Genomic DNA, 27,442 nt, shown 5'->3' with positions numbered 1-27,442 from the left:
GAGATACAGTGGTGATCTGATCTATCTCAACCACCATGAGCTGAAGACGTTACCAGATCTTGACATTAATTATCTATGAAAGGCTCTAGGTCATGGTGCGGTTGGGAGTACATTGGATTCCGGATTATCTTCATCGTCAATCGAAAGTCAACTACAAAGACTTCGAGCTGAACAAGGGTCGCAAATACAAAAACCCAAGGGAGATTGACCCAGCTACCGGAGAGCCTCGTACTATGTGGAGATACAAGGCGCCGAAAGACCGTCACGAGATTTATCACGGCGAGCCTTATCTTCCCAACACTCTCCTCCGAGATTAAATAGATTAGGAGTTTGATAATACAATCGGTGAGGCCGTTATCCACTGTCGTGATATGCACGAGATTCGAGTGTTTGACGAGCATGAGCTTATGTGTACACATTGAGGATGTGAAGAAGCTCTACAACAAGCCACTGGGAATTGTCGAGGACTTGGGACGTCAGAATACAGACCGGATAGTTGAAGCCTTCAACAAGTTTGTGCGTAGGCTTGTTGAACTTCCACTAACCTATGACGAATGTTTGGTTGACACCGACGGGTTCCAATACTAAAGACTAGAGGGAGATTGTTAGGTCCCATTTTGTTTATATTAGTCTTTTGTATTGGTTTTTATGTAATGGGCCATTTTGGTTATTTACTATGTAATTGGCCTAAGAGAAATAATGTTGTAAAGTCCATTGGGCATTTGATGTGACTTACTTCTCATGCATGCTTCCCTATAAATAGGAAGCATGCCATGAGAGAAAGTTGTTCATTATTGATCAATAGAAAACCTTTTGCTAACTCTCATTCTCTCTCGGCTTTCTCTCTTTCTCTCAAACCACCCGAAAATAACATCTCAAGATCCGAGACCGCTTAGGTGGCTTAGTGTGATTTCCGCTGGCACTAAGCTCGATTGATCCAAGATTATTGTTAGATCCACCCGCGTTGGGACCTACACACTTCCATCAGGAGTTAGGACTGGTTTCTCATCGGGACAAATATTTTGTTTACAAGGATTGCTTCATCATAAGTTATATGTTCTGTGGCACCTGAGTCCACAACCCATTCGTTATCACAACCCCTTTTACCTGCCATGTTTTCTATTCTAATAGTCTTGTCTTTGGGGTCATTCTTGGTAAAATGTTCTAAGAATAGTTGGTATTGTTCTTTCGTCAAAACTGGTATAGGACCCGTGTCAGTTCCAACCTAAGCCACCTTTGGCTTCCCTTCATCTTGCTCTACCTCATTGAAATTTGGTGAGTTTTCGTTCTTCGTGTTTCAGCCTCGTTCGTCTCCGGGCATGGTGATGGTCGTTGATCAATTAAGTTTGGGTTTTATGTTTGAACGCCGTGATACCATCAAAACATCGATGGTAAATGGAATTCATGTATTTTTGCTGTCTTAAAAGTTGATGCACAACCCTAGTTTAAAATAAAACAGCGAAAGCAAAATACAAGAAAATAAATAATATAATGGCAAAATAAAAAATTAGGAGCATGGTTGGCAAAGATTTTGACCAATATTAGCCAAAATAAAAAACGTAGCCACATCCCAAAATAGAGAGCATGATTTTGAATTTCAATATGACTTGACGAAAAGGTAAAAATTAACAATTTATAATACCAAATAATTTATGCATGAGAACTCAACTAACCCAGTGACCCACTAGCTATTTAGCCTAGTGCAATATAAGATAAAGCTTCTAGGAATCAAGATCACAATATAACATATTAACATTTGAAACACATTAACTCTTTAGCCATAAACATAGTATAAAATACACAATTTTCATTCTACAACTTTCCATATACCAATAATCAAGAGTTCTCATTCCACAACTTTACATATACCAATAATCAACAGTTTTACTTCATTCAACATCATTTATGCAAGTATCGACAACTTGTTTGTTTCATCCTCCATTCCATTCATAGTGTCATATAACGGTCTGTTTAATGTTTCTGGTAGGAAGAGTGTAAGAATACCGCCCACTATTCCACATGCCCCAAACACCATAAACGAAATACTAGCATCCATAACTACCACGAAAGGTACTAGTATGGCTCCTATTTGTCCCACTTGCCTTGCAGATCCAAGCGCTGCGTTTCTAACTACTGTTGGAAACAACTCCATCGCATATACGTATAACAAATTATAAGTCCCGGCCATTCCAAATATTCCCAAAACTCCACACAATGTTCTCAATACCTTCCAATTTCCTTGGCTTCCTATCAAGCAGCCTATAAGACAAAAGATCCCACTGAACCACTGTGTTCCAACTCCTAATGGCTTCCTTCCAAACCTATCTATTAATATTGCAGTCAAAAGATATGCTGGCATCTCTGCAGCGGAATTGAGTAGCACACTGAGGTAGATATTGGTTTCAAGGTTTGTGGCATTTAAGTTTAGTCCAAAGTACACACACGAGCTAGTAAAATTGATTCCCATAAGAAGAATCAAACGCTTTCTTGTTAATGGTGACTTGATCACGTCTAATACTGAACCCGTGATAACTTCATTCGTTCCAATTTCTACACTCCTTTGATCACAACTCCTGGCTTCCTTTTCAAGGACAAGGTACACATTTTCAGGGAGGTTTTTTCCATTTGATTTAGCGATCTTGTGCATGATCTTCATAGCTTCATCAGTTTTACCACAAACAAGGTACCAACGAGGGGATTTAGAGATGAAAGGGAGCATGAAAACAAGAAAGATAATGGAGGGTATTGAAGAAGCAATGTAAAGAAAACGCCATGATTGAAATATGTATGCAATTCCCGAAAGAAGAGCTATCCCAGCTGAGTAAAAGTAGAAGGTGGACATGCTGGCAATACCTCGCATGCTAGGTCCTGTGGGTTCAATGGCGAGGATGAAGGCACATACACCAACCCCACCGCTGCTGAAGCCGGTGAATAAACGGAGGACGACATAGATCCAATAGCTAGGGGAAATGGATGTCAATAGGCCAAAAACGATGTTCATAAGGCATACAATCATGAGTGATCCTTTTCGTCCTAATTTGGTATCAGAGAGGTGACCAAATACTCCACCAGCTACAACATAATATGAACCATTTAAATCAGTAGTCATTTAAGAACTTTATTTTTGTGAACTAGATATGCGATGTATAACAGTTTCAAATAATAAAAACTTACACCGGCGTACAATTCATTCACTATTGTTTACTACTTTAACACGTATATATTTCATGTTCATATAAATCAATAGGTTGACACTTATAAAAGAATTATATGTGTGGAACAATTATTGGATAACTATTGTTTACTACTTTATTTTGGTGAACTAGATATGTGATATATAACAATTATTGTTGTAGGTTTAAGGTGTGTGCATCATTTTTATCACTTTAATCAATAATAATTGGATAAGACAAAAGGTATTTCTGAAAAACATGTTTTGTTTTTTTATTATTTTTTATTTTTTAATAAGTGAAAATGATGTGTGAAAATTAGTTCAACTGGATCAAACTAGATGATTCCTTTATGTAGAGATTTAATCATCAAATTATTGCAACCGAGCTCCGGTAACTATGTTACTATTGAGCTTATGTAACTCTTGCTAACAAACTACAATCTTCAGTAATTGTGTTGCTACAGATCAATAACAACTTGTTACTAATTTTCACTCACTATAAAAATCATTCTGAACCGATCAACGAGACCCTCGCCAAGGATGCTGCCCTAGACTTTGCTTGGGCGATGGTCCCTTGACTCTTTAGTTTCAAGGGCCTCATAACTTGGATTATAGTAGCCTTGGATAAGTGATTTTTCATATGGCGTCATAAGTTGTACCAATGTATATTGTGATTTCTTATATAGTCTTCAGGTAAATCCCGATACCAAAATAGTTTGATCGCATTGAAATCACCGACAATAATTGGAGATTAACTGGAAAGTTTGGATGAAGATTATAAAAATTATTCTAACATTCCAATATTAATTGTCGTCCTCACTAATTAGCTTATATAGATTTATCGTGTATTTTCCGAAGTTTTGAAACAAGACAACATGAGATAACAAGTATGATAAAAATAATTAAAATACATAAATAAGCTTAAAGTTACATATTTAAATGGTCCTTTTCGAAGTAAAAAAATACCAAATTGTATTTGACTTAACTGAAAAAGTTTACTTGAGTTGGCTTAATTGCTTAAAGGAACTAATATGTAACATAACACTTACGTAAAGGATATAGCATAAATAAATAATAAAGAATAAGAAACAAACACGCAATTATGCATAAAGATAAATGACGTTTTATTCATACGTCTGTCCATCAGGTGATGCCATGCGTGATGGGTATATTTTTGTCTTGACAAACATTAATTTTAGTCTGCATTATTCATTTAATCTTGATGGATGTATACAGGGACTGAATGTTGTAGACAAATCAAGGGATTAAATTGTCTGGAGGAAAAAGAACAAATTAGAGTTGGGCAATGATGATACCGTTACCTTAAAAGACAAGAAATCATTTATCAAAAATAAAAATGAAAAAGAAAAGAAAACAAAAGAAGAGTCAAGTTGCAAAGATTTTTGGTGTACAAAGTATATACTTTCTTTTAGTTGCTTTTGATGGGGTAAGCCATAAGTGTCATCCGAACCAATATTAGTTTGGACGATGAAAAAGTAAAGCCAAGGAAATTACTGACAGATACATCACTCATGATGGAAGAATAGCCATCCGAATCAAAGATGGTGGTCGGGACTTATGAGGAACTTGGTTTGGACGACGAAAAAGTAAAGCAAAGGAAATTACTGACAGATACATCACACATTATGGAAGAATAGCCATCCGAATCAAAGATGGTGGTCGGGACATATGAGGAACTGCTGCATATAAGAACATTTACATTCATAACAACTGAGATACGCGTTCATGACATAGCTAGTACTACATTGGTGCATTATTAGAAGGACCATAGTTAAACCATATAACTACAATAATCACATTAAAGTTATCATTGAATTATAATCATTTGACAGTGGATGAATTTCGTGTTATACTTCTCTAAACATATACTTGTGTCACATCAAAGCTTGCTAAATGTAAAATGAGACAAAATGTTTGGGGGAAATTTCTGATTTGATTTCGTTATCTTGAAATAAACTTACAAAGCTGTTTATATAAAATGATCAATGATATAGATTGAAAAATTATGAATAACAGCACACTCTTCTTGAGTGAACATACTATATATTAAATCACAATATCATTAGTAACTCAAAACTTGAATACCATGTGATTTGTTTTCCACTAAAATGTTAATCATAAATTACAAAAATTTGAATTAAAAAGTCAATTGAAATATTAAGATTAAACTCAATTCATAAAATTTGAGATAAAATATAAAATTGAAACAATAACCATTAAATTTTGACTTGATATATCAATCAAAATTTTAAATTTTAAATAATAAACTGCATATGAGCTATGATATTTTCTTATTAAAGTTTAAATTGATACTATTAAAAGTAGAGTAATAAAGTAAATTTCCAAACCATGTTAAAAGTTCTTTTCTATACAATACTAACTATTTCATGCAACCACAAAAGAACACAACATAAATATATTAGGGGGATGTTACCTATCATGCTGCCACAAAAGAACATAGCCTGAACCAGCCCAACCTTGTATTTTTTTCCACATACTAGTCCCCACTCAGCCACTGTTGACCACCCTCCGCTACCGTCCCATCGCCATGAACCTGGCTGAAGCTCACAAACGCTCTTGGCCGAATCCCATACACATCCAGAATTAGGTTCGCACACCCAACTGGGTTCACGGTTAGCAAAAATCATAACCATTGTGTGTATGGCATCAAGTGCCCATGCCATGCACGTGAGAACGAAATGCCTAAATTGCCAAAACCCAAACTCACCGCAATATTTGGTTAGCATTTGGTCGACAGAGAGTGTCTCGAGTGGTGGTTGCCCATGAACCGTAGTGGTATGTGTTTCCCCGGGAGGAAGGAGAGATGACCGGAGATCATCCAACTCCTTTTTATGGGATGACATTAAGGTGTCAAGCTGGTGCAAAATACTAAATGTTATTCTAGTTACAAAGGAGAAAGGATGGGCAAGTGGCCTATTTATAAAACAAAAAAGAACGAAAAGAAGTTACAGATTAAGGAAATGTCTCACATTAATTATAATGAATAAAATATCAATTCAAATTGAGTTGGAATACAAATGATGTTACTACACGAATATGATTATATAATTTTAGCAGTTTCATTTAGTAAATAATATTTAAGTATTTGAAAAATTCTGTTTTTAATTGTCAAGTTGTAAATAGTTAATTACCAAGATTATGGGTTATAAAATGGGAAAATAAACCGAAATTATAAATTGGAAAGAATACTCCTAAGGGCCCCAACGACTTCCTAACTACATTTATTAGACTATCAGGCTAACTAGATTTATTAGACTATCATGTGTGGATGTTATTTTGCTTTTTATTTCGTAGCGCCATACCAGCGTCATATCATATCTTATTCTACGTCACTTTCTTCCACAACATCAAGGAAATGATCACCACTTTACCAATTCATAACTTCCCTTCTTTTTTTAAATAAAATAATAATATTATATAACTCAAATTAATTTAATTTTCTATATTTAGAGTTAATATATAACTAAAATAAAAAATAAAAAAATATTTCATATTAAATATTATCATGGAAATTGATCATAATTTACCAATTCATCACTTTCCTCCCTTTTAAATTAAAATAATAATATTAATATAAGTAAAATTAATTTAATATAACTAAAATAAAAATATTTTTTTTCGAGCACCCATTGTTATCGAGTCGTCAAAACGTAAATATATTTCGCCAAGTTTATCGGTCCAAGCATGTGCCAAAGTCGTTTGCGAGACCAAAAATATATTTTTTTCAAAACAAATATGTTTTCATTAAAATTTATACTGGATGTTCATAAAAAAAATTATACAAGCCTATGTATTTATTTTTTTAAAAAAAATTAACAAAAACGAGTTTTTAACTAAAAACTAGTTAACCTGCTTAAATAATTATAATTATGTAAAATTTTTAAAAGAAACACTATAATAAAATATTAAAAAACAAAATTACAGAAATTGTCCTTTATCTTTCACCTAAATTTCACTCGTTGTCCTTGATCTTCAAAATTGATCTTTTTTGTCCTTTACGTTTCAAAATCCAATAGTGTTTGTCCTTTCCGCCTAACCCGGTTAGATTTTCTCGTTAAGTCAGATCATGTGCCTTGCATATTATGGCAAATTTGTCATTTTACCTATTAAATTAAAATATTATTTTAATAAATAAACAAAAACAATAAAAAATTTAATATATAATTATACTCCCTCTCTCTATTCTCCCCTTCTTCTTCCTCCATAGCCAAGCTTTCCGGCCACGACCAAGCTCTCCGGCGGCCACCGCTGCCGTCTTCTCTGACAAAACTGCCGGCCACCTGCTTCCCCGGAGAACGAGGATTTGAACTCTATTACGAAGACGGAGCTGGATCCGGCCTGCAACCACTGCCGCCGATGATGTCAGAGCTGTTAATCGAGTCAGGATTCGATCGATTGCTCGAACAGTTATCGCAGATTGATATCAGTGGCTTAAGCTGTACAAAGTCACCACCGGCATCTAAAGCAGCCGTGGAATCGATGCCATGCAAACACATATACTGCTCTGGATTGCATCAGCCCGTCTCCCGTCGGCTTCCCCGTACTCGTCACCGGCGCCGGTGGCTTCGTCGGAACTCACTGCTCGGGGTGACGGGTCAATGGCGACGGGCTAATTGATTACTTTCATTTTAACCGTTTCGATCTGCATTTAATTATTTGAACTGCAGCTACCTAATTGATTTTGAACAGATCAGTTAGCACGTTATTGCATTTATGGATACTTATTAGTTTTTGAATGTTTTATTAATTCAACTCATTTCTGTCTCAATTCTCTATAGAAAATGTCAAATTAACAAGATTAAATTGTCTGATCTTGGGCGCCGGTGGCTGAAATCCAGCCCATGTGGTGGTCGGCGGCGGCGTCAACGGTTGGGATTGAGACGGTGATGACTTAGGTGATGAGGATGAGAGCGTAAATCACGAGCAGATTGACGGGTTTGGACATTTTTGCAAGGGTTGAGGCTATGGTGTTTTAGGGTTAGAGAATTGAGAAGATTGGGGAATGATGAAGATGAAGATGTCGGATCTGAGGAGAGAGAGAATGGTTAATTTTAATTATTTTTTTAAACAAATAGGTAGAATGATAAATTGGCCCTCATATACATGTCACATGATCTGACTTAACGAGAAAATCTAACTGGGTTAGGCGAAAAGGACAAACGCTGTTGGATTTTGAAACGTAAAGGACAAAAAAAATCAATTTTGAAGATCAGGGACAACGAGTGAAATTTGGGTGAAAGATAAAGGTCAATTTCTGTAATTCTGTCAATATTAAATTAAAAAAAATTATGTTAAAAGGAGTCCACTTTCATCTCCACGAACTCCACCCCATCGGCCGCAAATTCCGCTCTTCTCAACGAGTTAACCTAATCTTCTCATTCAACAATTAACATCCCCATTTATGTGTGTATATATATATATATATATATATATATTAAAGTTTTAAAGGGGGAAGATAATCTGAGCGGCATTTTGATCGGTGGATTCTCCACAACAATCTCGTCGCTGGGCGGCACCAACAACACCGGGGCGGTGTTCGCCGGCTGCCATGTCATCCTTTCAGCGGCAAAATGAAGTCCATACCGTATAGTCTTAATGATTTTGTCATATTGGGGTGTTTTTACATTGAGTGGGCCTGGCCTATTTTATTATTTGAGATCAATTGAATTAGACGTGTACGGGCCGGATATTTTTTAATCTAGAATCGGGTATAAACCGGGTATTTTCTGACCGGGTATGAATCAAACCCGACTTGACAGACAAATATGGATACCTGACGGAACCGGGTAGGGTATGACCGGGTACGGTTCCTACCCGAAAACCCGGTACAACTGGGTTTTTTAATTTTTAATGATTAGAATATGTTTTTGACCGTTGGAACCATTCCAACGGCTATATTACCATTTTTGGAATGTTTTGAACTGGTTATGGATCATAAATACACACTCACATAATATAAACAGGTAGGCTAGGTTTAGGTTTGATTTAACCACTTTAAAATGCAAACCCGCACAAACCGGCAGCTAATCCAATGTCGTCCAATGATGAAATTTTTATGGTAATTTTTATGGTAATCGAAACCACAAGATCCCAGAGGTTTGGACACACTGTGACTTGTGTTATGACAGATGCAACGGAGATGGCTCGGTGCAAATACTATGGGAAATTTCTGAAAGTGGTGTCGAACTCCACTTTGAGAAAACCTACCAATAAGTATTGTCCGGAAAAAAAGCGTTTGGACGCAAGGAAAGCGGGAGAACAATCCAGCTCCGCAACTCTCCAAAACAAAGCCTAATGGACATAGTTGCGTAGAGAGTAGCATGAAAGACGATGAACGGTGCTTGTTTTTACTTTTTTATGTTTAATATAATGTTGTCGTTGTGTAATAAAATCCTCATCGTTATTGTAATGAAATAAAGTGGCTGTTTATTATGGCGTTGTTTTTTAATGTCGAAATTTAAACAGAATCGGGTCTAGCCGAACCGTCGGTTTAGTATTATTAGAACTGTTGGATAATAGTATTACCTGCACCATTGGTTAATCGTTTTAATTTTGAATTAGGTAGGATTGGAACCGGTTCCAACGGTTATATAAATATAAATAGAACCGGTTCCATTCCATTCTCACTTGGTATTTGGTAAGATGATCACTTGGACCGATGACAAGGAGTATCTTTTGGCAAAGTGTCTTCTACACGTTAGGAATGAGAATGCAAATAGAGGTGCACAAGAACTGGTCTTGATTTTTGGGGCTGCGCTAAGGATAAATTTGATGAGGAGATGGGTTTACAACCAGACGTACGAGAAATCAAATACTGACAAAGTGGAATCGTATAAGAAGAATTCTTGAAAGGTTTGAAGAGGTATATTACGCACGGAGGGCCGAATTGGGATTTGAGGAAAGTTTATGAACACCGACCCTGTGTTATTGAAGAAGCATGTGCGCTTTATGCAAGGGTAATGAATGGCCTTTTGATAAACCGAGAGTGGTTGAAACGTTAAATGTTTTTTAGTAGTTTAAATTTAAGTTTTAATGTTTTTTAGTAGTTTAAGTTTTTTAATTTTTAGTTTGAGTGTGGTTTAGTTTTTTTGTTGTTTAAGTTGTTTAATTATAAGTTTGAATGCTGTTTGTTGTTTAATTTAATTTTTAATTTTTTATGTAATGTTTAACATTAAGTTTGAATGTTGTGTGCATTGATTAAATTTAAGTGTAGAGCCTAGTAACACTAGAATAAAACATAAAATTAATTTTTTTATTATCGATCTCGGAATTGAGTTACAACTTAAACAAAAGTTCATGCTTTCTAAGTAAAATACTGGACTACCCATTTCAACTTAAACAAATGTTCATTCTTTTCAAAATCTTCGATCGTCTTCAATTATTTATTATTGTCTTCAAATCTTCGATCGTCTTCAAGTGTTCATTCGTCTTCGTCTTCATCTTCGTTTTCTTCATCGGATAGGCCAGAAGATAGTCCTTCCTCCATCTCTTGATCATGAATCGGTCATTCAAGTGATTTTTGTCAAAGTTTGCTTTGTCTTGCATAAGATCCACTGCATCCAAATGATCCTTTAGACAAATGCACACCTCTAATGATTCCGGAGTGAGTTTTTTTTCTTCGCATCGATAATACCCTGCCACTAAGAGAAAAAAACAGATTCTGAAGCTGCCGTGGAAGCTTGGACGGTTATTAGTAAATCACGGGCAATTACGGAAGGAATTGGAAATCCGTTTTCCTTTAAACCGAGCCAAAAGAACAAAGTTGCGATATTCATTGGCCGTCACTATGTTTGTTTTGGTCAAAAATTAACAACAATGATTTTGTAACCAAATTAGTAATCGGGACTTGGTGCTTGTATGAAATGAACGTAAAAGTGCTTGAACACAAGGATTTGTTGCGAGGAAAAAACCCGTTATCCTTAGGATAACAAGCAAAAAACCCCGGGTGGTGAAAACTATCACCACCGGTTTATTAATAATAAAGGTGATTACAATTTATGGAGCTCAAACTTGATCGTGATTACAGAGAATGTGAGTACTAGTAAGTTCTCGAGTGCCAGAGTGTGTATTATGATCATTGTTTAGAGCTCTATTTATAATAAACAAAGTCTAACAACTATTGCCTATAATTTAGGAAACTTTTGGACTAAATTTAATTAGCCGTTAATCTCTCAATCAACACGTTTCCTTTTCTGCCACGATCTATCAACTGAAAGCGCGAGTATCCGGGAGATCAAGCAACGGTCTTTGACCTGGTAAACATGGAAAGTAGCAAATATTGCGTTAGTTATATAATGTAATTAGGATACCTGTTACCTTGGAGGATACCGCATCATGGATTTGTTCTGAATATAATCTTTGCTGAGGATACTGAAAACTCGTGCCCTAAAAATTGTCCTCAAATTTTAGCAGCTGTAGATATGCATTACAGTTGTAAAATTTTTGAAATTTGAATTTTAAATCTTGCATGGTGGATCTTTAATGCACGTGTCAGCCGTTTTGATAACTCGCCAAACCCTAGGCCGTCCTTATAATTACCCAGATAAATAACATTTCTATCCATCTTCTCTTCTATCCAGGTAACTTCTCTCTTCTCTTTCTTCTTTATCTTTGCAAAATCATGAGTCCAAAGCTTTTACCTTCTGGTATTGAGGATTTTGTGCCTCAGAATCTCCTCGCAAGTCCTGCGAATGAGATATGTATTTTTGGCAACACCGATATCGCGAATCTTCGATCTCGGGGTTGTTTTCTTGCTGGAACTGTTTTCAGACCATTTGATGCCGCTCTTTCTTCCGATTATGTTTCAAAAACCTTGATTTGCTTTCCGTTTTTGCCGTTTAAAATCGGTTTCTCCTACCCATTTTTTACCTTTACCACTGAGTTCTTTTCCAGAATTGGTCTTAGTTATGCCCAAACCATGCCCATGCTTTGGAGGACCCTGTTTGTTTTGGAGAGACAAATCGCCGACCATGCTCTTGATTTCACCCTTTCTGAACTTGCTTCAGTGTATGACCTTTGCAGCTACGGATCTTCAAGATATCTTCTTAAAACCAAATCCGGCTGAACCCCGCTTGTCTTGAGAAACACCCAGAATAACGACCAGTGGAAGAGACAATTTTTCTTTGTTAGGAGAGATTCCCTCCCACAGCCTGATATTCTTCCTTATTTATGGGTTTCCAAAAGTAGGATACTTTATTTTGAAGATATACGCTTATATCTTTGTAACTGATATTTTTATTTTTTGCAGCTTTGAAATTCTTCGAGATTGAACCTTCCACCAGAGAAACCGAGGATAAGCTTGCCTCTTTCTTTTTCATTGACGAGGAAGAGAGGACGTTTCATTTCCAGTCAGGCTTTCAAGAAAAATCTCCGTCCGTGAGCTCCGTTATGTCTGGTAAGAAATATTCGAGATTTTAGTAGGATTTTTAAGGATAAGAGATACTAACCTATGTACTTGTAGGCAAGTCTACTCCCGCTTTTTCTCTTGACGATATTGATAGTTTGGTATCCACCCAAAGCACTATTAAGAAGGAACCCATATCCAGCTCTATCCCTCGTCCAGAAGGCAGCCGAGTGAAAGGTTCTAAGAAACGGAAGAGTCAAGAGACCAGCGAGTCCATTCCTGTGCACGACGTTGATTTCCACGATGCCATGAATAAGACTCAGCAGATATCTTTTCAGTCTGTCATGATCTCATATATATTGAGGATCATTTATATTGTGGATTCTCTATCCTTGTAGGGCCTTGTGTTTCTTTCATCCCGTTTTGCTGCCATGAGCCTTGAACTTCACGAAGCCCACACTCGTATCTCTGAACTGATGAAGATAGGGATCTCAAAGACCAGTCTTCTTGATAAGAAGACCAAAGAGCTGGACAACGTGAAACTGGAGCTGGTAATGGCTAAGAAGGAACTGGTTCATCAGGAAACTGAATGCCTGGTAAAGGTTTATGAGGCTATGGAGGGGGCGAAGAAGTCTGCTGTTGTTTCCGTATTTCAATCCCGGCTCAGGATGGCTAAAGAAGCAAAGGAAGCTGGTCTGGACACTCCTTTTTGGGATGTAGCTGGTTGGGAGAGGGTCTTGGCTGAGCTTAATGGGGAAATGGTAGAGGAAGCTGGTCCGAGCGGAGTGGAGAAGGTCGCGGAGGAGGCAGTGGATGTGGCGATCAAGGGAGCGGTGAAGGCGGTTGGTGATGCTGATCAATTGGGCAGTGATGGCGGTAAAGAAAAAGCTTGAGCCTAATTTTTAAGGTTTATGATGTTTGTGGTTTGTTATGGGTTGTAATGGTTGTTGAACAATTTTTATTTTCCTTTCTTTAATAAGTAAGCTTAGGATAATATGATACATAGGTGGAGGGATCTTGACTTTCCAAGACGAAGCCCATGTTATCTTGACTTTTAAACATATGGCAATATTCGGGTGGAGGGATCTTGGTTTTTCAAGACGAAACCTGGGTGTTGCCTTTTAATTTCCTGCACTTATGATTAGTAATAATATGATCTATTGGCTTTAAGCATCGTGTTCAGTAACTTACAAGTTTTAGTTGGAATATTATATGTCTTTAATTTTCTGAAATAAGTTACGTCGAGGATAATGTATCTTGAAAATATGTTTCTTGAATATTTATAGTTTCAGAAAATATATCTCTAAGACTTTTTGTTAAAATATCCTGAGGATCATATATCCTGAACATAAAATACTTTTATGTTTTTTAGCAAACATAATCAAAAGACTTATTAGGAATTAAAAATATCTTAAGGATAATATATCCTTATGCCTTGTGTGAGTTATCAAACCAAAAGATCATACCTTGAAATATAAATTGAGTGATAGAGCTAAGTGTAAGGAGTACCTTCATGGAGATCATTTATAGATCTAGTTAGCTTACATATGATGTCCCCAATTGTTGAGCTTTTTGGAGTATCATGTTTCTGGAGTTTTACTAAGTCAAAAACAACGTGGTAGCATCTCTCCATTTAGTGATTGTTCGATCTTCGATCTGTCAAAACAAAGGTAGATAATCCTGGCGATAAAGCCTTTGTACTGGCAATAAAGCCTTTGTACTGGCGATAAAGCCTTTTCACTGGCGACTAGGCCTTTACTTGAGAGACATGAAAATGTCTAAGCTTGAGATAATACTGGGGAAAGTCCCTAATGTACGGGCATGTCAATGCCAAAACTTGAGATAACATGAAAATGTTATAAACCTTAGATAACATGAAAATGTTATAAACTGTATGTGTGACACGTCTGCCACTTATCTTAAGGATTTGGTATATAGCCAACAACAAACGGATTATCAGCTGGTCTGGTCCGCCTGCCTCAAACTATATCCGAATCATCGTGCGCTCCAGGCATTCGTTGGAAAGGTTAAAACCTTTAAACCTTAGAAGATATCCAAGATATCTTATTCGTGCGCTCCAGGCGTTCGTTGGAAAGGTGAAGACCTTTAAACCTTAGGAGATATCAGGAATATCTTATTCGTGTGTGAGGTGATCAGCCTCTAACTGTTGTGAAGATAACATAACTTGGGATAACTGCAAAACACTAAACTCTTGATGAAGGGTGGGTATTAGCCTGGCTAACACCCCTCCGATGCTTAAGTCAGTAAACTTGATTTAGAGATAGTAAAGTTTCAAAAAGTATAAAAGTAGATGAGGGAACATACCTTTATCATGAGGATACGAACATGCCAGTCAAGGATACTAACAAAAATATGCTTTAAGGTGGATAGCGTTCCAGGCTCTTGGTATAGGAACACCTTCCATAGTGATTAACCTGTAGGCCCCTTTTCCTGCTTCTGAATCGATCAAGTAAGGGCCTTCTCACTTTGGAGCTAGTTTTCCATCTGCTGGGTTAGTGGTATTCTGGAATGCCTTTCTCAATACCAAATCTCCTACTTGGAATCTTCAAATCCTGATATTCTTATTATAGGACTTGGCTATCCGTTGTTGGTATGCTGCCATCCTGATCTTGGCGAGATCTCTAAGTTCATCAATGGTATCTAGGTCTTCAGTAAGTCTTTGGTTGTTGGACTCAGTATCTTGGATGCTGGTTCTTGCTGTGGGGATCACCATCTCTGTAGGGATAACAGCTTCGGCCCCAAACACCAAAGAGAAAGGTATTTGTCCCGTTGCATTTTTTGAAGTGGTTCTATCAGCCCAAAGAACAAATGATAGTTCTTCAGCCCATTTTCCTTTCTTGGATCCCAATTTCTTCTTCAAATTGTTGATGATGATCTTGTTACTATATTCTGCTTGACCATTAGCTTGAGGATTTACTGGATTTGAAGTCACCATCATGATTCCCCAACTTTCACAAAAGTTGGTTGTTCTACTACCGATGAACTGTGATCCATTGTCACAGACAATCTCTGCCAGGGTACCAAATCTTGTCAGGATATTGCGTTTGATGAATGAGATCACATCCTTTTCTTTAACTTGGACAAATGCCTCTGCTTCGATCCACTTGGAGAAGTAATCTGTCATTGCCAGCATAAAGACCTTTCCACCAGGAGCCTTGGGCAGCTTTCCCACAATATCCATTCCCCATTTCATAAATGGCCACGGGGATATGATAGGATATAATGGTTCAGCTGGTTGATGCAATATGTTGCTATGTCTTTGGCAAGCGCCACACTTCTTGGAGAAATCCATTGCATCCTTCTTCATTGTTGGCCAGAAGTAACCTGTCCTTAGTATCTTGGATACTAAGGCTCTGCCCCCAGTATGGTTTCCACAATCACCTTCATGTATATCCTTGAGAACTTCTTGTGCTTCTTGATATTCCAAGCATATCAAGTATATACCTGCAAGTGATTTTCTTACAAAGTATTATTTAGGATAATATAATGGGTTACCTTCATTCAGAAAGCTCTTGGATTTTCTCCTTCTGGAATCTCGTTATCCTGAAGATACCGCATTATGGGATGGGTCCAGGATATTGGATTATCTTCAGGATTCGAAGTCTCCAGGACTTCTTGGTTCTCCTTCGTTACTGGAGTCAAGATATGCACGATAGGTATCTTGACATAATCTGGTATCTTGAGAGCTGATGCCAAATTTGCTAAGGCATCTGTTTCAGTGTTCTCTTCCCTTGGTACCTGTACTATATCAAATGTTTCGAAACACATAGCTAATTTCTTAACTATTTCTAAATATTTTACTAAGTTTTCTGCATTCACTGCATAAGAGCCATTAAAATGGTTAGCTAATAACAAAGAATCAACATAAACTTGAAGATACCTGACCTTCATATCCTTAGCTAATTGCAAACCAGCTATTAAGGCTTAATATTCAGCCTCATTATTAGTAGTCTGAAATTCACAAGATATAGATAGAGGTATTATGTCCCCCTATGGCGATTTTAGCAGGATACCTAGACCTGTTCCTCTTATGTTGGAGGCACCATCGGCATGCAAAGTCCAACTCTCCTTGATCTCCAGTTGTTGAACATCCTTTTCTACTTCCTCAAGTATATCCTGGCTAAAATCAGCCACAAAGTCGGCAAGTGCCTGAGATTATATGGCTGTCCTTGGTTCATACAAGATATCGTATGCACTAAGTTTCACAACCCACTTTGCCATCCTACCTGATATTTCTGGTTTTCTTAAAACAGCTTTAATAGGATATTAGTTTTTACATGAATAACATGAGTTTCAAAATAATGTCTTAATTTAGTAGAAACCATTATAAGTGCTAAAATTAACTTTTCAAGATAAGAATACCTGGAATCCTGAGGACGCATCCACGAAGGTTAGCAGCTCGTGGCCTGCAGTTGCATCCACCATTGAGTGAATGTGTGGGAGTGGGAATGGGTCTTTTGGACAGGCCTTAATCAGGTCTATGAAGTCCACACACACTCTCCAATTCCTATTTTTCTTCTAGACAACAACTAGATTGGCCAACCATCTAGGATATTGGACCTCTCTTATCATCGTGGTTTTGAGCAGCTTCTGCACTTCCTCTTGTATGATAACGTTTCTCTCAGGAGCAAACTTCCTTCGCTTTTGATGTACCGGCCTGAAAGATTTATCTATACCAAGTTTATGAGTAATTATAGATTTAGAGATACCTGTCATATCTTCATGTTTCCAGGCGAAGGTAGAAGCTCTTTTCTTTAGGAAGGATGTCAACTCCATTTCAATATCCTCAGGAATACTTGTTCCTAATAATACCTTGATCTCAGTATCCTGAGGATTCAAAGAACTTCTTTTACATCCTGCTCTCTTACCTGCAGGACCTTCCCCGGTTGTTTCTGTAATTGCTATGCTTGAGTAGGCTTTGTAGTCCACTTCATTGATGAAACATAACATTCTTTGGCATCTTGCTGATCGCTTTCAATCTTGATGACCCCCCAAGGACTTGGTAGTTTCACACATTGATGATAAGTTAAGGGTACTGCCTTCATGCTGTGGATCCAAGGCCTGCCTAATATCACATTACAACAAGATAATGAGTCAATAACAAATTTTTTTTATAGATAGTTAGTTCCTTCAATATATATTGGAAGTTTGATTTCTCCCAAAGTATTCTTGGTCTTGCCACTGAATCCTACAAGAACTGAGGATTTTGGGACAATCTCCATTTCCAGGATATCCATCTTCCATAAGGCATCCATTTGGATAATGTTCACAGAGCTTCCTCCATCAACGAGTATCCTGCGTATAAAACAGTTAGCTATACATAAAGTGATTACCAAACCATCATGGTTGGGATCCACAAGATCACATCGGTCCTCCTCGTCGAAGGATACGATCCTTTGAGTTATCAAAGTGGAAGTGTGGAGAGGTCTTTCTCCGTTGTCCATTTTTGTTTCTCTAGAACGCTTCTTAGCTGCTGAATATGAGGTTCCACAGATGTCGGATCCTCTTGAGATAAAGGATACAACCTTAGCACCGGGTGGAGGAGAAGGTGCCCTTTCAGGTATCTTGACAGGATCCTGACTCTTGTTCTTGGTTTTCCCAAATAGTTCCTTCAGGTATCCTTTGCTGAGAAGATATCCTATTTCTTTCCGAAGTGCTATGCAATCTTCAGTGCGATGGCCGAAGTTTTCTTGGAATACAAACCATTTGGACTTGACTTTGATGGATTTGGGATTTTCATTTTTCTTAGTCCATCTGGCCTTGTCACCTAGATCCTGCATTGCACAAATCACACCACTAATATCAATATTAAAACAATATTCAGAGATTTTAGGATACTCTTCATCATCCTCATCTTCTTCCACAGCGTTTATCCAGGGATTATCTTGCTTGGAATAAGGCTTGGGCCTGGTGTACTTCTGTGGAGTGTCTGACTTTCTATTGGTAGATTCATACTTCGGGATAGCCGAGCTTCCATGAGCTTTCTTATCGTCCTCTAGCCGAATATATCTTAATGCCCTGTTTCTGACTTCATCAAGGTTCCTACATGGAGTCATGACAAGGACATCATAGAAAGGAGAATCCTTCTTTAGTCCTATCTTGAAGGCTTCGACAACAGTTTCCATGTGAAGGTTAGGGATCTCCAAAGCTTCCCTGCTAAATTTGGTTATGTAATCCCTTAAGGATTCATTATTACGCTAAACATATTATATAAGTCACCTGTCATTTTCTCAAAAGATCTACTACAAGAAAATTGGTTATTGAACAAATTAATTAAATGAGAAAATGATGTAATAGTGTTGGAAGGAATACTCAATAACCATTTGAGGGCTGGCCCCATTAATGTTGAGACGAATCCCTTGCATAGGCAAGCTTCTTTGATGTCAATGGGGATGGGGTTAATCTCCATCCTTTCTCTGTACTGAGCTACGTGTTCCTCAGGATCCGTAGTACCGTCGTAGAGCTTCATGCTGGGAGTTTGGAACTTCTTAGAGATTTCTACGTTGCATACAGGCAAGTAAACCTAGATAACTTGTGGCTATTAGCGGGCACTTCAGCTATGGGACGTATTATCCCTGGGATACTAGAAATCATATCTTTCATTTTTTGTAGTTCCCTGGCTATCTCGGGGGTTATCCCTTTATCCTGCACATGTTCACAGTTAGTGTATAAATTAATATTAAATAAACTGTTACAGAGGTCATGGTTAGGTCTCTGGTATCCTGAGCCTTGACGGCTAGTTTCTCCATTTAGGGTATCCTTAGAATAAGGTGACGCCTGCATTAGGATGTCATCTCCAACATGCACTTCAGAGGACACCACGGGAGATCCTGATGAGAATATGCCAGCTGGCATGGTTGAACGAGGTAGCATGTTGATAAATTCTTGCCTCGTTGGTCTAGATAATTTCGAGGATACCGGAAGATAAGTTCCTCCTTTTCCTGATTGCTGCTGAGACAGAGTCCTTGTTGATTGTGTCCCCAAGGATCCGAGATTCTGACGGATAGATGATCTTGGAGAATAAAAATCAAGGACCCTAGGCATGATTGGAGTGGCCTCCTGCCGTGGTTTCCTTTTGATTCCTTCAATCTCCTTGAATAGCCTTGAGTTGGTCTTCTCTTGCTGTTCCATGTGAGTTTTGACATGTTTCATCAAAGCGAAAATATCATTTTTAGAAATAACCGAGTCTACCCGTGTAGAGGACCCCACGAATGGTGGAAGTTCCCCTCTGGGCTGAGTATTTTTCTTCGGCAATGGTGGAGGTCCTGGGTTGATGCTTGAGGCAGCAGTGACCACCGGAGCAAAGATAGAGTTAGCTTTTGGTTGTGATGCCATATCGAAGGGATGAAGGTGATGGTTAATGAAATGAACAAATTTGAAGGATTGAAGCACCGTTGCCCCACGGTGAGCGCCAAATTGTTTTGGTCAAAAATTAACAACAATGATTTTGTAACCGAATTAGTAATCAGGACTTGGTGCTTGTATAAAATGAACGTAAAAGTGCTTGAACACGAGGATTTGTTGCGAGGAAAAAACCCGTTATCCTTAGGATAACAAGCAAACAACCCCGGGTGGTGAAAACTATCACCACCGGTTTATTAATAATAAAGGTGATTACAATTTGTGGAGCTCAAACTTGATCGTGATTACAGAGAATGTGAGTACTAGTAAGTTCTCGAATGCTAGAGTGTGTGTTATGATCATTGTTTAGAGCTCTATTTATAATAAACAAAGTCTAACAACTATTGCCTATAATTTAGGAAACTTTTGGACTAAATCTAATTAGCCATTAATCGCTCAATCAACACGTTTCCTTTTTCTGCCACGATCTATCAACCGAAAGCGCGAGTCTCCGGGAGATCAAGCAACGGTCTTTGACCTGGTAAACATGGAAAGTAGCAAATATTGCGTTAGTTATATAACGTAATTAGGATAACTGTTACCTTGGAGGATACCGCATCCAGGATTCGTTTTGAATATAGTCTTTGCTGAGGATACTGAAAATCCATGCGCTAACAATGTTAACATAGTTTTTTATACTATAACGATCGAGTTCGCTTGATGGGGTGTCACCCCTTTTGTCACTTGGCCATTGAATGTTGACAATAATTAACGTAGGCAAAACAGTGTCCTTAGTCGGCCTACTCGTACTCGTTTCACGTAAAATACTAACTTTTGTGGTAGGCCCATAAACTTTCAATTAATGATCATAAATTTCTTTTAGAGACTTGTTGAAAGAAACCAAAGCATTTTGTAGCAACCTTTGATTGATCTCATGCAGCGGCACATGTAAAAACCGGTGGTATTTCTTGAAAATATTTTCTAAAATTTTCTTTTGTTGCTGGTATCATTTGTGAGAAAACATGACATTTATATTCATAATTTTTAAAAGCTAAATATAGAATTACATTCGGAAATCACACAACTACTAGTGGGATAGTAACATCCCGGTATTCTAGTGGTTGCGATTTTGTAAACATCAAGAAATTTGACGAGAAGTTCTATAATGGTCCAAGCTCCATTTGGAAACATATCAGCCTCTAAAACATTCGAAATCTGATGATAGACTTTTAAACAATCATTTTGTTTTATGCCATACTCGATTATATGACAAGTCGAATTCCAATGAGTGGATACGTCCCAATTGTGACCTAAAGTTTTTTACCCGTATCTTTACAAAATTCTTTAAAGTCTTGATGTCTTTTCTTGCCACATCTAAAAACATCTTGTAATAATAATCAAAAACATTTTATACCCTCCACAATGATATCATTCTCGAGCCCATCTTGAACAACTAAGTTAATAATATGGGCGAAACGTCAAGTATGGAAAAATTTGCCTTCACAAGGCGGTTCATATTTTATTTTTCGTTTCTCAACCGTTGTGGTATTGTTTGTGGCACTATCAAAAAACATTGAAAATATTATTCCTTTTTAATCAAAGTTGTTATTATATTATCTAAAACTGTAAACGATATGGAAACTTTTCAAACATGATGGTGTGTTTCATCATTTGCCATGATACGAATCGACCGAATGAGTGGTGACGCAAAGGTACGACTCCGGTAAACCATGTGGCGCTGACAAAACATCACTAGTTATGCTCACACCGGTTTTTAAAGTTCCAAAATATTCAATTTAATCACTTTGTTTGCACAATTCCACAATTTTAAACAATAGCATCTTAAGGGTAGTACGACTTAGGTGAGTGTAGCGTGTTTTAAAAGTCTCTTGAATCATGGATGTTAACCGCATGTTGTCAAAGTGGTTAAATGACAAAGCTTCTTGAATCAAAAATTTTGCCATTCTATCATTAACCGTTTTCATGTTGTAATGAAATATTGTACAATATCCACCCAATTCGGCTTGGTCTGATTCGGGAATTTCTTTTAACGCCTTGCAAAATCTCTTTTAATATTCTTTCTTAAAGTTGAGTTTGAATCTTGCTTCAAAAAATTGCCCTAATATTTACAACATGCCTTAAGTTCCCTGCCTTCTACTTCCATCAAATCCCAATTGGCCCATATTTCCGGGTTGCGGTTATGCGGGACGACCCTTTTAACCCCCGGGTCGTGGAGTACACCGATTGGGTGCATAATAATAGATGAAGAAGTAGCCTTCTTCTTGCCTTTCGTTTTTCTTGCAGTTGCCATAAATAGTGGTGGTGAGTGGAAAAAATGGAGGTGTAGGTGAGTGTAAACTGAGTCTTTTTTTGGTGTTTTTTTGCGTTTGTTAATGCGTTTTTGAGTTAGGTCTCAACCATTTGGGCCAACAACTATTTATTCTAAGTGGGAGGTCTAAAACCGGTTCGAATGGCTCTTTAATGGTAAAAAAACGCCTATAATGTCGTTGGAACCGGTTCCAACGGTCAAATATGTTTTTCAATGGTACTACCTAGTGGAACTAGCTATTTTGGGTATGAACCGGAACCAGAACAAGGTATGAACTGATTGAAACATATGATCGGTCTGGATCGGGTATTAAGCCCACCGGGTACGACCTGGAACCGATTTCGGGTCGGCTCCACTGGGTCAGGTACCGAACCGGTTTGTCTGTGCACGTCTAAATTAGATGATGAAAAAATTTGTTAAAGACAAGGATTCCTTATTTCGATTTCACAAGAAATATATATATATATATATATATATATATATATATATATATATATGATTGGATCATATGAGGACTTTTTTAAATTTGAGAACTTTGAGAACCATTTGTAGCCACTCATTTTTCTTAACTTAAAATTAAATAAAAATGGTAAAAAAGGAACTTTACATCGTAAGATAAAACGATCATATAACCCAAAATCTTGCTTTCTATCCCCTGCCGCCAAGCTTCTGATTTCATCGACGATTGTTGTACGCCACCGCCACCGCCACCGTTAGGGTTGCTGCTGCTGATTTGGTCCTCCATATCGGTTTTCTTCCAGCGACAATAACGGGAGTCGTATCTCAAATGCATCTAGGGTTCGTATTTTTTCAATAGCCGTTCAATTTCTATAATGTAATCTTCCAAACTTATTTGATTTTAGGCGATTTAAGTTATAGATTATAAACTTCAATTATGAATGATTCAATTTTTATGATCGGCGGTTCAATTATGATTGTTTCAGTTTTAGGTCATGGAAGTTTTAGTTACGGGACGATTTCTGGATCTACATCTTACTCCATTGACGAAGTAAACAGTGTTAGAGGTAATTTCAATTGTGTAACGGGTACGACCCAGAATCGGGTTGTATGCTTTCTCAAATCTGGAACTGGAAATGAACAAATATGGTTTTTCATGCTAAAACCATATTACAAATGGGTCGGTCCGGTTATTTAAACTGGTTATGCGGAACTGGGAACGGGTGACGGGTTTCACGGTTTTTGCTAGCATGTTCATCCCTTATTTTTAAAGTTCATGCCTAATCCGTGATGATTTGATATGGTTTTTAATCGTGCTTGTAGCATACCTCATGATTAGTGATGTAAACATAAAACGTTTATCATCATCCGTCCTTATAATCATAATATGTACAATTGTTTAGGCTTCAACAGATTAGGCAGAGAAGTGAGACGAGAAGAATGAAACATTCAATTAACTGCATATTAAGTTCCAACATTGTAGAGCAACCCTAGCACGATAATAGGAAGCAAGTCCTTGATTTTATTTAAGTTGCTATTTATATTCGGAACCGGTATTCAGGCTTTTTATTTTTGAACGTTGTTTAATAGTTCTGCACATATATGTTGTTTAATTGCTGGTTAAAAATAGGTTTATTTTGTTTCTTAATTGCTGGTTTAATAGTTCTGTACATATATGTATATTCAAAATAGGTTTTAAAATAGTTTTACGTTGTTTAATTTGCTGGTTAATAGTTCTGTATATATATATATATATATATTAAAAATTGGTTAAAAATAGTTTTATTTTGTTTCTTAATTGCTAGTTAATAGTTGTGTACATCATATGTATATTAGAAATAGGTTAAAATAGGTGTATGACCTTAACTTTATTGTGTTTTTATGTTAATTTTTTTTCTTTTTTCATGTTAATTTGATCGTGAAGAATCCGTAGCAACTAGTGTGTATGAATTACCGAATGGACAGAGGTCTTAGATTCTATTTGTTCCTCCTGAATTCAAACCTTATGTTGGGGCTAAGTTTCGTACATTGGATGAAGTTGTTGTTATGTATGAGGAGTATGCTGAGAAGGCCGGTTTTTGTACTCGTTTGGGTACCACTAAGAAGCGTAATGACATAATTACAACTAGGTACATCTTGTGTTTGAAAGCAAATAAACCTAAAGATCAAGATGTTGATTCTGTTGGAATGTGTTCAACCTCTAGTTCCCGTTGTGTAAACTTCAAAGTAACTGATTGCAATGCATTTATAAAAATTAGACTTGTAAGAGGTTCATCGGATTATGAAATATATGGTTTTATGGAGGAACACAATCATGGACCTCTTTCTTCCAAGCATATAACTAAGAGAAAAAGGATATTAGACTTTGCAACAAAAGAGTTTATTTCCAATTGTCGTTTGGCTTGTGTTGGGCCAACCAAAGCGTTCAAGCTTCATGTGGTATTAAAGGGTGGCCATCATAATCTGCAAGGTACATTAACGGATTACAATAATTTTGGTAAAGACATACGAGAATTGATTGCAGATGGAGATGCTCAGATGGTGGTTGATAAATTCAATGAACGTGCCAAAAATGTGAAAAATTTCACTTTTAAATCCCGAGTTTTTGGAACTGAGCTTACATCTTTATTTTGGGTTGATAATATTTCAAAAATCAACTATGAGGCGTTTGGTGATGTTATGGCCTTTGATGCGACATACCACACCAATATGTAAGTTATCTATTTTTTGTATTTAATTTAATAAAATATTTTTGTAATTAGTGACAAAATTGTGTTTTTTCTCCTTTTTGTAGGTATGATATGATCTTAGTTTCGTTTACTGGTATTGATCATCACAAAAAGTGCATAGTCTTTGGTGCCGGTTTGTTACATAATGAATCTGTTGAATCATACACTTGGCTTCTTCAAATGTTTCTCGACACACATGGCAAGCAACCAACTTTTGGTTTAACTGATCAAGACCCTTCAATTAAGCAAGCTGTTCATAGTGTATTGGATAAATCGATTCACCGATTGTGCATGTGGCATGTTATTACAAAACTACCACTTAAGGTATTTTTTACTTATGATATACATATGTGTATAGTTCATATTTTTTGTTTGTACATATGTGTATAATTACTTATTATAAAATATGGAACACAAATCATGATATACATATATGTACAAACAGTTTGCTTTTTATTTTTTGAAATTGTATAATCTGTTACATATGTGTATAGTTACTTATTATAATACATTTCATGATATACATATATGTACAAACAGTTTGGTTTTTATTTTTAAAAATTGTTTAATCATTGTGTTACCATTTTTCAGATTGATGGAAATCTTTTGAACAATTCAAATCTTCGCCGATCGATTCACAAACTTGTTTGGAATGTTTATATCGACGTGGATACATTTGAACATTGATGGAATCGATTGATGAATGAGTATGGTTTGCAAGACCATGTATGGCTATCTGAAATGTATGCCATCAGGGATAAGTGGGTTCCTAGTTATTTTAGAGAGATTCCAATGTGTTGTTTAATGAAGACAACATCTAGGTGTGAGAGTGCCAATCATCTCTTTAAAACAAATTCTAGTCCACACAATACCTTAGTTCAATTTATGTTGTGTTTCGAGACAACTGTGGATGGCCAACGAAACGAGCAAGGTGAACTTCAAGATAAATCAGAAACAACCAACCCAAAATTCAAGACACCGTTTCCTATTGAACGGCATGCTAATGAGATCTACACTAGAACTGTTTTTTTGAAGTCTAAAAAGAGATGGAAAAATCTTTACGTTTATGCTACATAGTGTCTCGAGAGGAGTCAGATGTTATACATAGTTATCTTGTTGCTCACCAAGATCACTCAAAAAAAATTGTCAAGGAGTACAAGGTTTAAAATTTTCAAATAATATACATATATCAATATTTATATTTTATATTCTTACTTCTTATTAATTTTACAATTTCAGGTTACTTTTGATACGTCAAACTTTACTGTTACGTGTGAGTGTATGGGATTTACAAGCATTGGGTATCTTTGTCGTCACGTCTTTTGCATTTATAGACATCAAGGAATCGATAAGATTCCTATGAAGTATGTTAGTTTGCGGTGGTGTAGAGATGCTCTTCCAAGTGGTGTTTATTGTATGGAAAACAGGTATGTTAATAGTTAATCATGTTTAAAAATACATGTATTACATATCATGTTTAACAACCTAATATGTAATAGTTTCTGTTACATATATGTATAGGCAGAATTAGTAATTCATTTATTCTCATATGAGATAATAATACTCTATTTTTTATCATTCTACAGGTACTGTGCCTATCTAACCCGAAGTTCGATAATTAGGCGTCGAATCAGTGACAATATTCAGATGTGCATTGATAGGCTGAGATGCAACGCTAGATACCTTGAAGAACTTGATTTACAAATTAAAGCAATAAAGGAAAAAATTTTTGAGGAATTCCCACTTGAGCCTACATACAGCAAAGAAGTTGTGATTGAAGAATTGTTATCCCATAAAAAACCCATAAAAATCTTAATTACAACACCAAACGGAATACAGAACAAAGGTTCTCGAAAAACTAAGCGTCCAATTGGTCCAAGTGAGAAGGCTAAGAAAAAGAGCAAGAAAAAGGGCAAGAAGAAGAGTAGGAGAAAATGTAACTTTTGTAACAAAAGAGTAAGGCTTCATGACAAAAGGAATTGTCCTCAAAAATTAGGTATACCCGATGAAGAAACAGGAGATACATCAACAGAAGAGGACACAGACGAGGATACTGATGAAATATCTAAAGAAGGAACATATGGTGAGTCAAATGGGAAAGAAACAGATAAAGATATTTGAATACTAGGTGGGTGACTTTTATTTGAGATATGTTTTTTTTTAATTGCTTTTTGTTAGATATTTTTTACATTGATGATCGACTTAGACATGCAATTGTTTATGCTCAACTTAATATGATTTGGTTATGCAATTGTTATGATTGACTTAGAATGGCAAGAAAATGAAGTCTTTTTTTTTACGTTTCTGTGTTGTTTTTTATCACCAGCATGTACATATATTATACCCAGGTTATACATATACACATGTGTATATTATACATAATACATATACACATGTGTGTATTGTTTTTCATAGATTTATATATATTATTCAGATATTGCATAAGCGTGTATTATACAGATCCGGTCATAAATGGATAGAGTAACCTATTTTGGCATCTTACATTT

General features: G+C 36.6%; 2 protein-coding genes across 2 annotated transcripts; one reads left to right on the top strand and one right to left on the bottom strand.

Moving 5' to 3' along the window:
- Window positions 1–1,875: 1,875 nt before the first annotated feature.
- LOC143583612 (organic cation/carnitine transporter 4-like) lies at window positions 1,876–6,137 on the bottom strand. Its single transcript, XM_077065868.1, has 2 exons — window positions 5,628–6,137; window positions 1,876–3,072 (listed from the first exon to the last, which is right to left on the bottom strand). Exons 1-2 carry the CDS (start codon window positions 6,055–6,057, stop codon window positions 1,904–1,906), a joined length of 1,599 nt encoding a protein of 532 aa, XP_076921983.1. The 5' UTR covers window positions 6,058–6,137; the 3' UTR covers window positions 1,876–1,903.
- A 16,283-nt stretch (window positions 6,138–22,420) lies between these two features.
- LOC143583610 (protein FAR1-RELATED SEQUENCE 5-like) lies at window positions 22,421–27,056 on the top strand. The gene is made up of 5 exons (XM_077065867.1): window positions 22,421–22,516; window positions 24,265–24,917; window positions 25,001–25,259; window positions 26,175–26,362; window positions 26,522–27,056. Exons 1-5 carry the CDS (start codon window positions 22,421–22,423, stop codon window positions 27,054–27,056), a joined length of 1,731 nt encoding a protein of 576 aa, XP_076921982.1.
- Window positions 27,057–27,442: the final 386 nt, after the last annotated feature.

Source organism: Bidens hawaiensis, unplaced genomic scaffold, assembly GCF_021521415.1.
Source record: "Bidens hawaiensis isolate Kalapana, Puna unplaced genomic scaffold, B.hawaiensis_p1.1 tig00032471_1, whole genome shotgun sequence".
Classification (NCBI taxonomy): domain Eukaryota; kingdom Viridiplantae; phylum Streptophyta; class Magnoliopsida; order Asterales; family Asteraceae; genus Bidens; species Bidens hawaiensis.
Note: the sequence above shows the minus strand (reverse complement) of the source record. Positions and strands in the feature narration are given on the sequence as shown.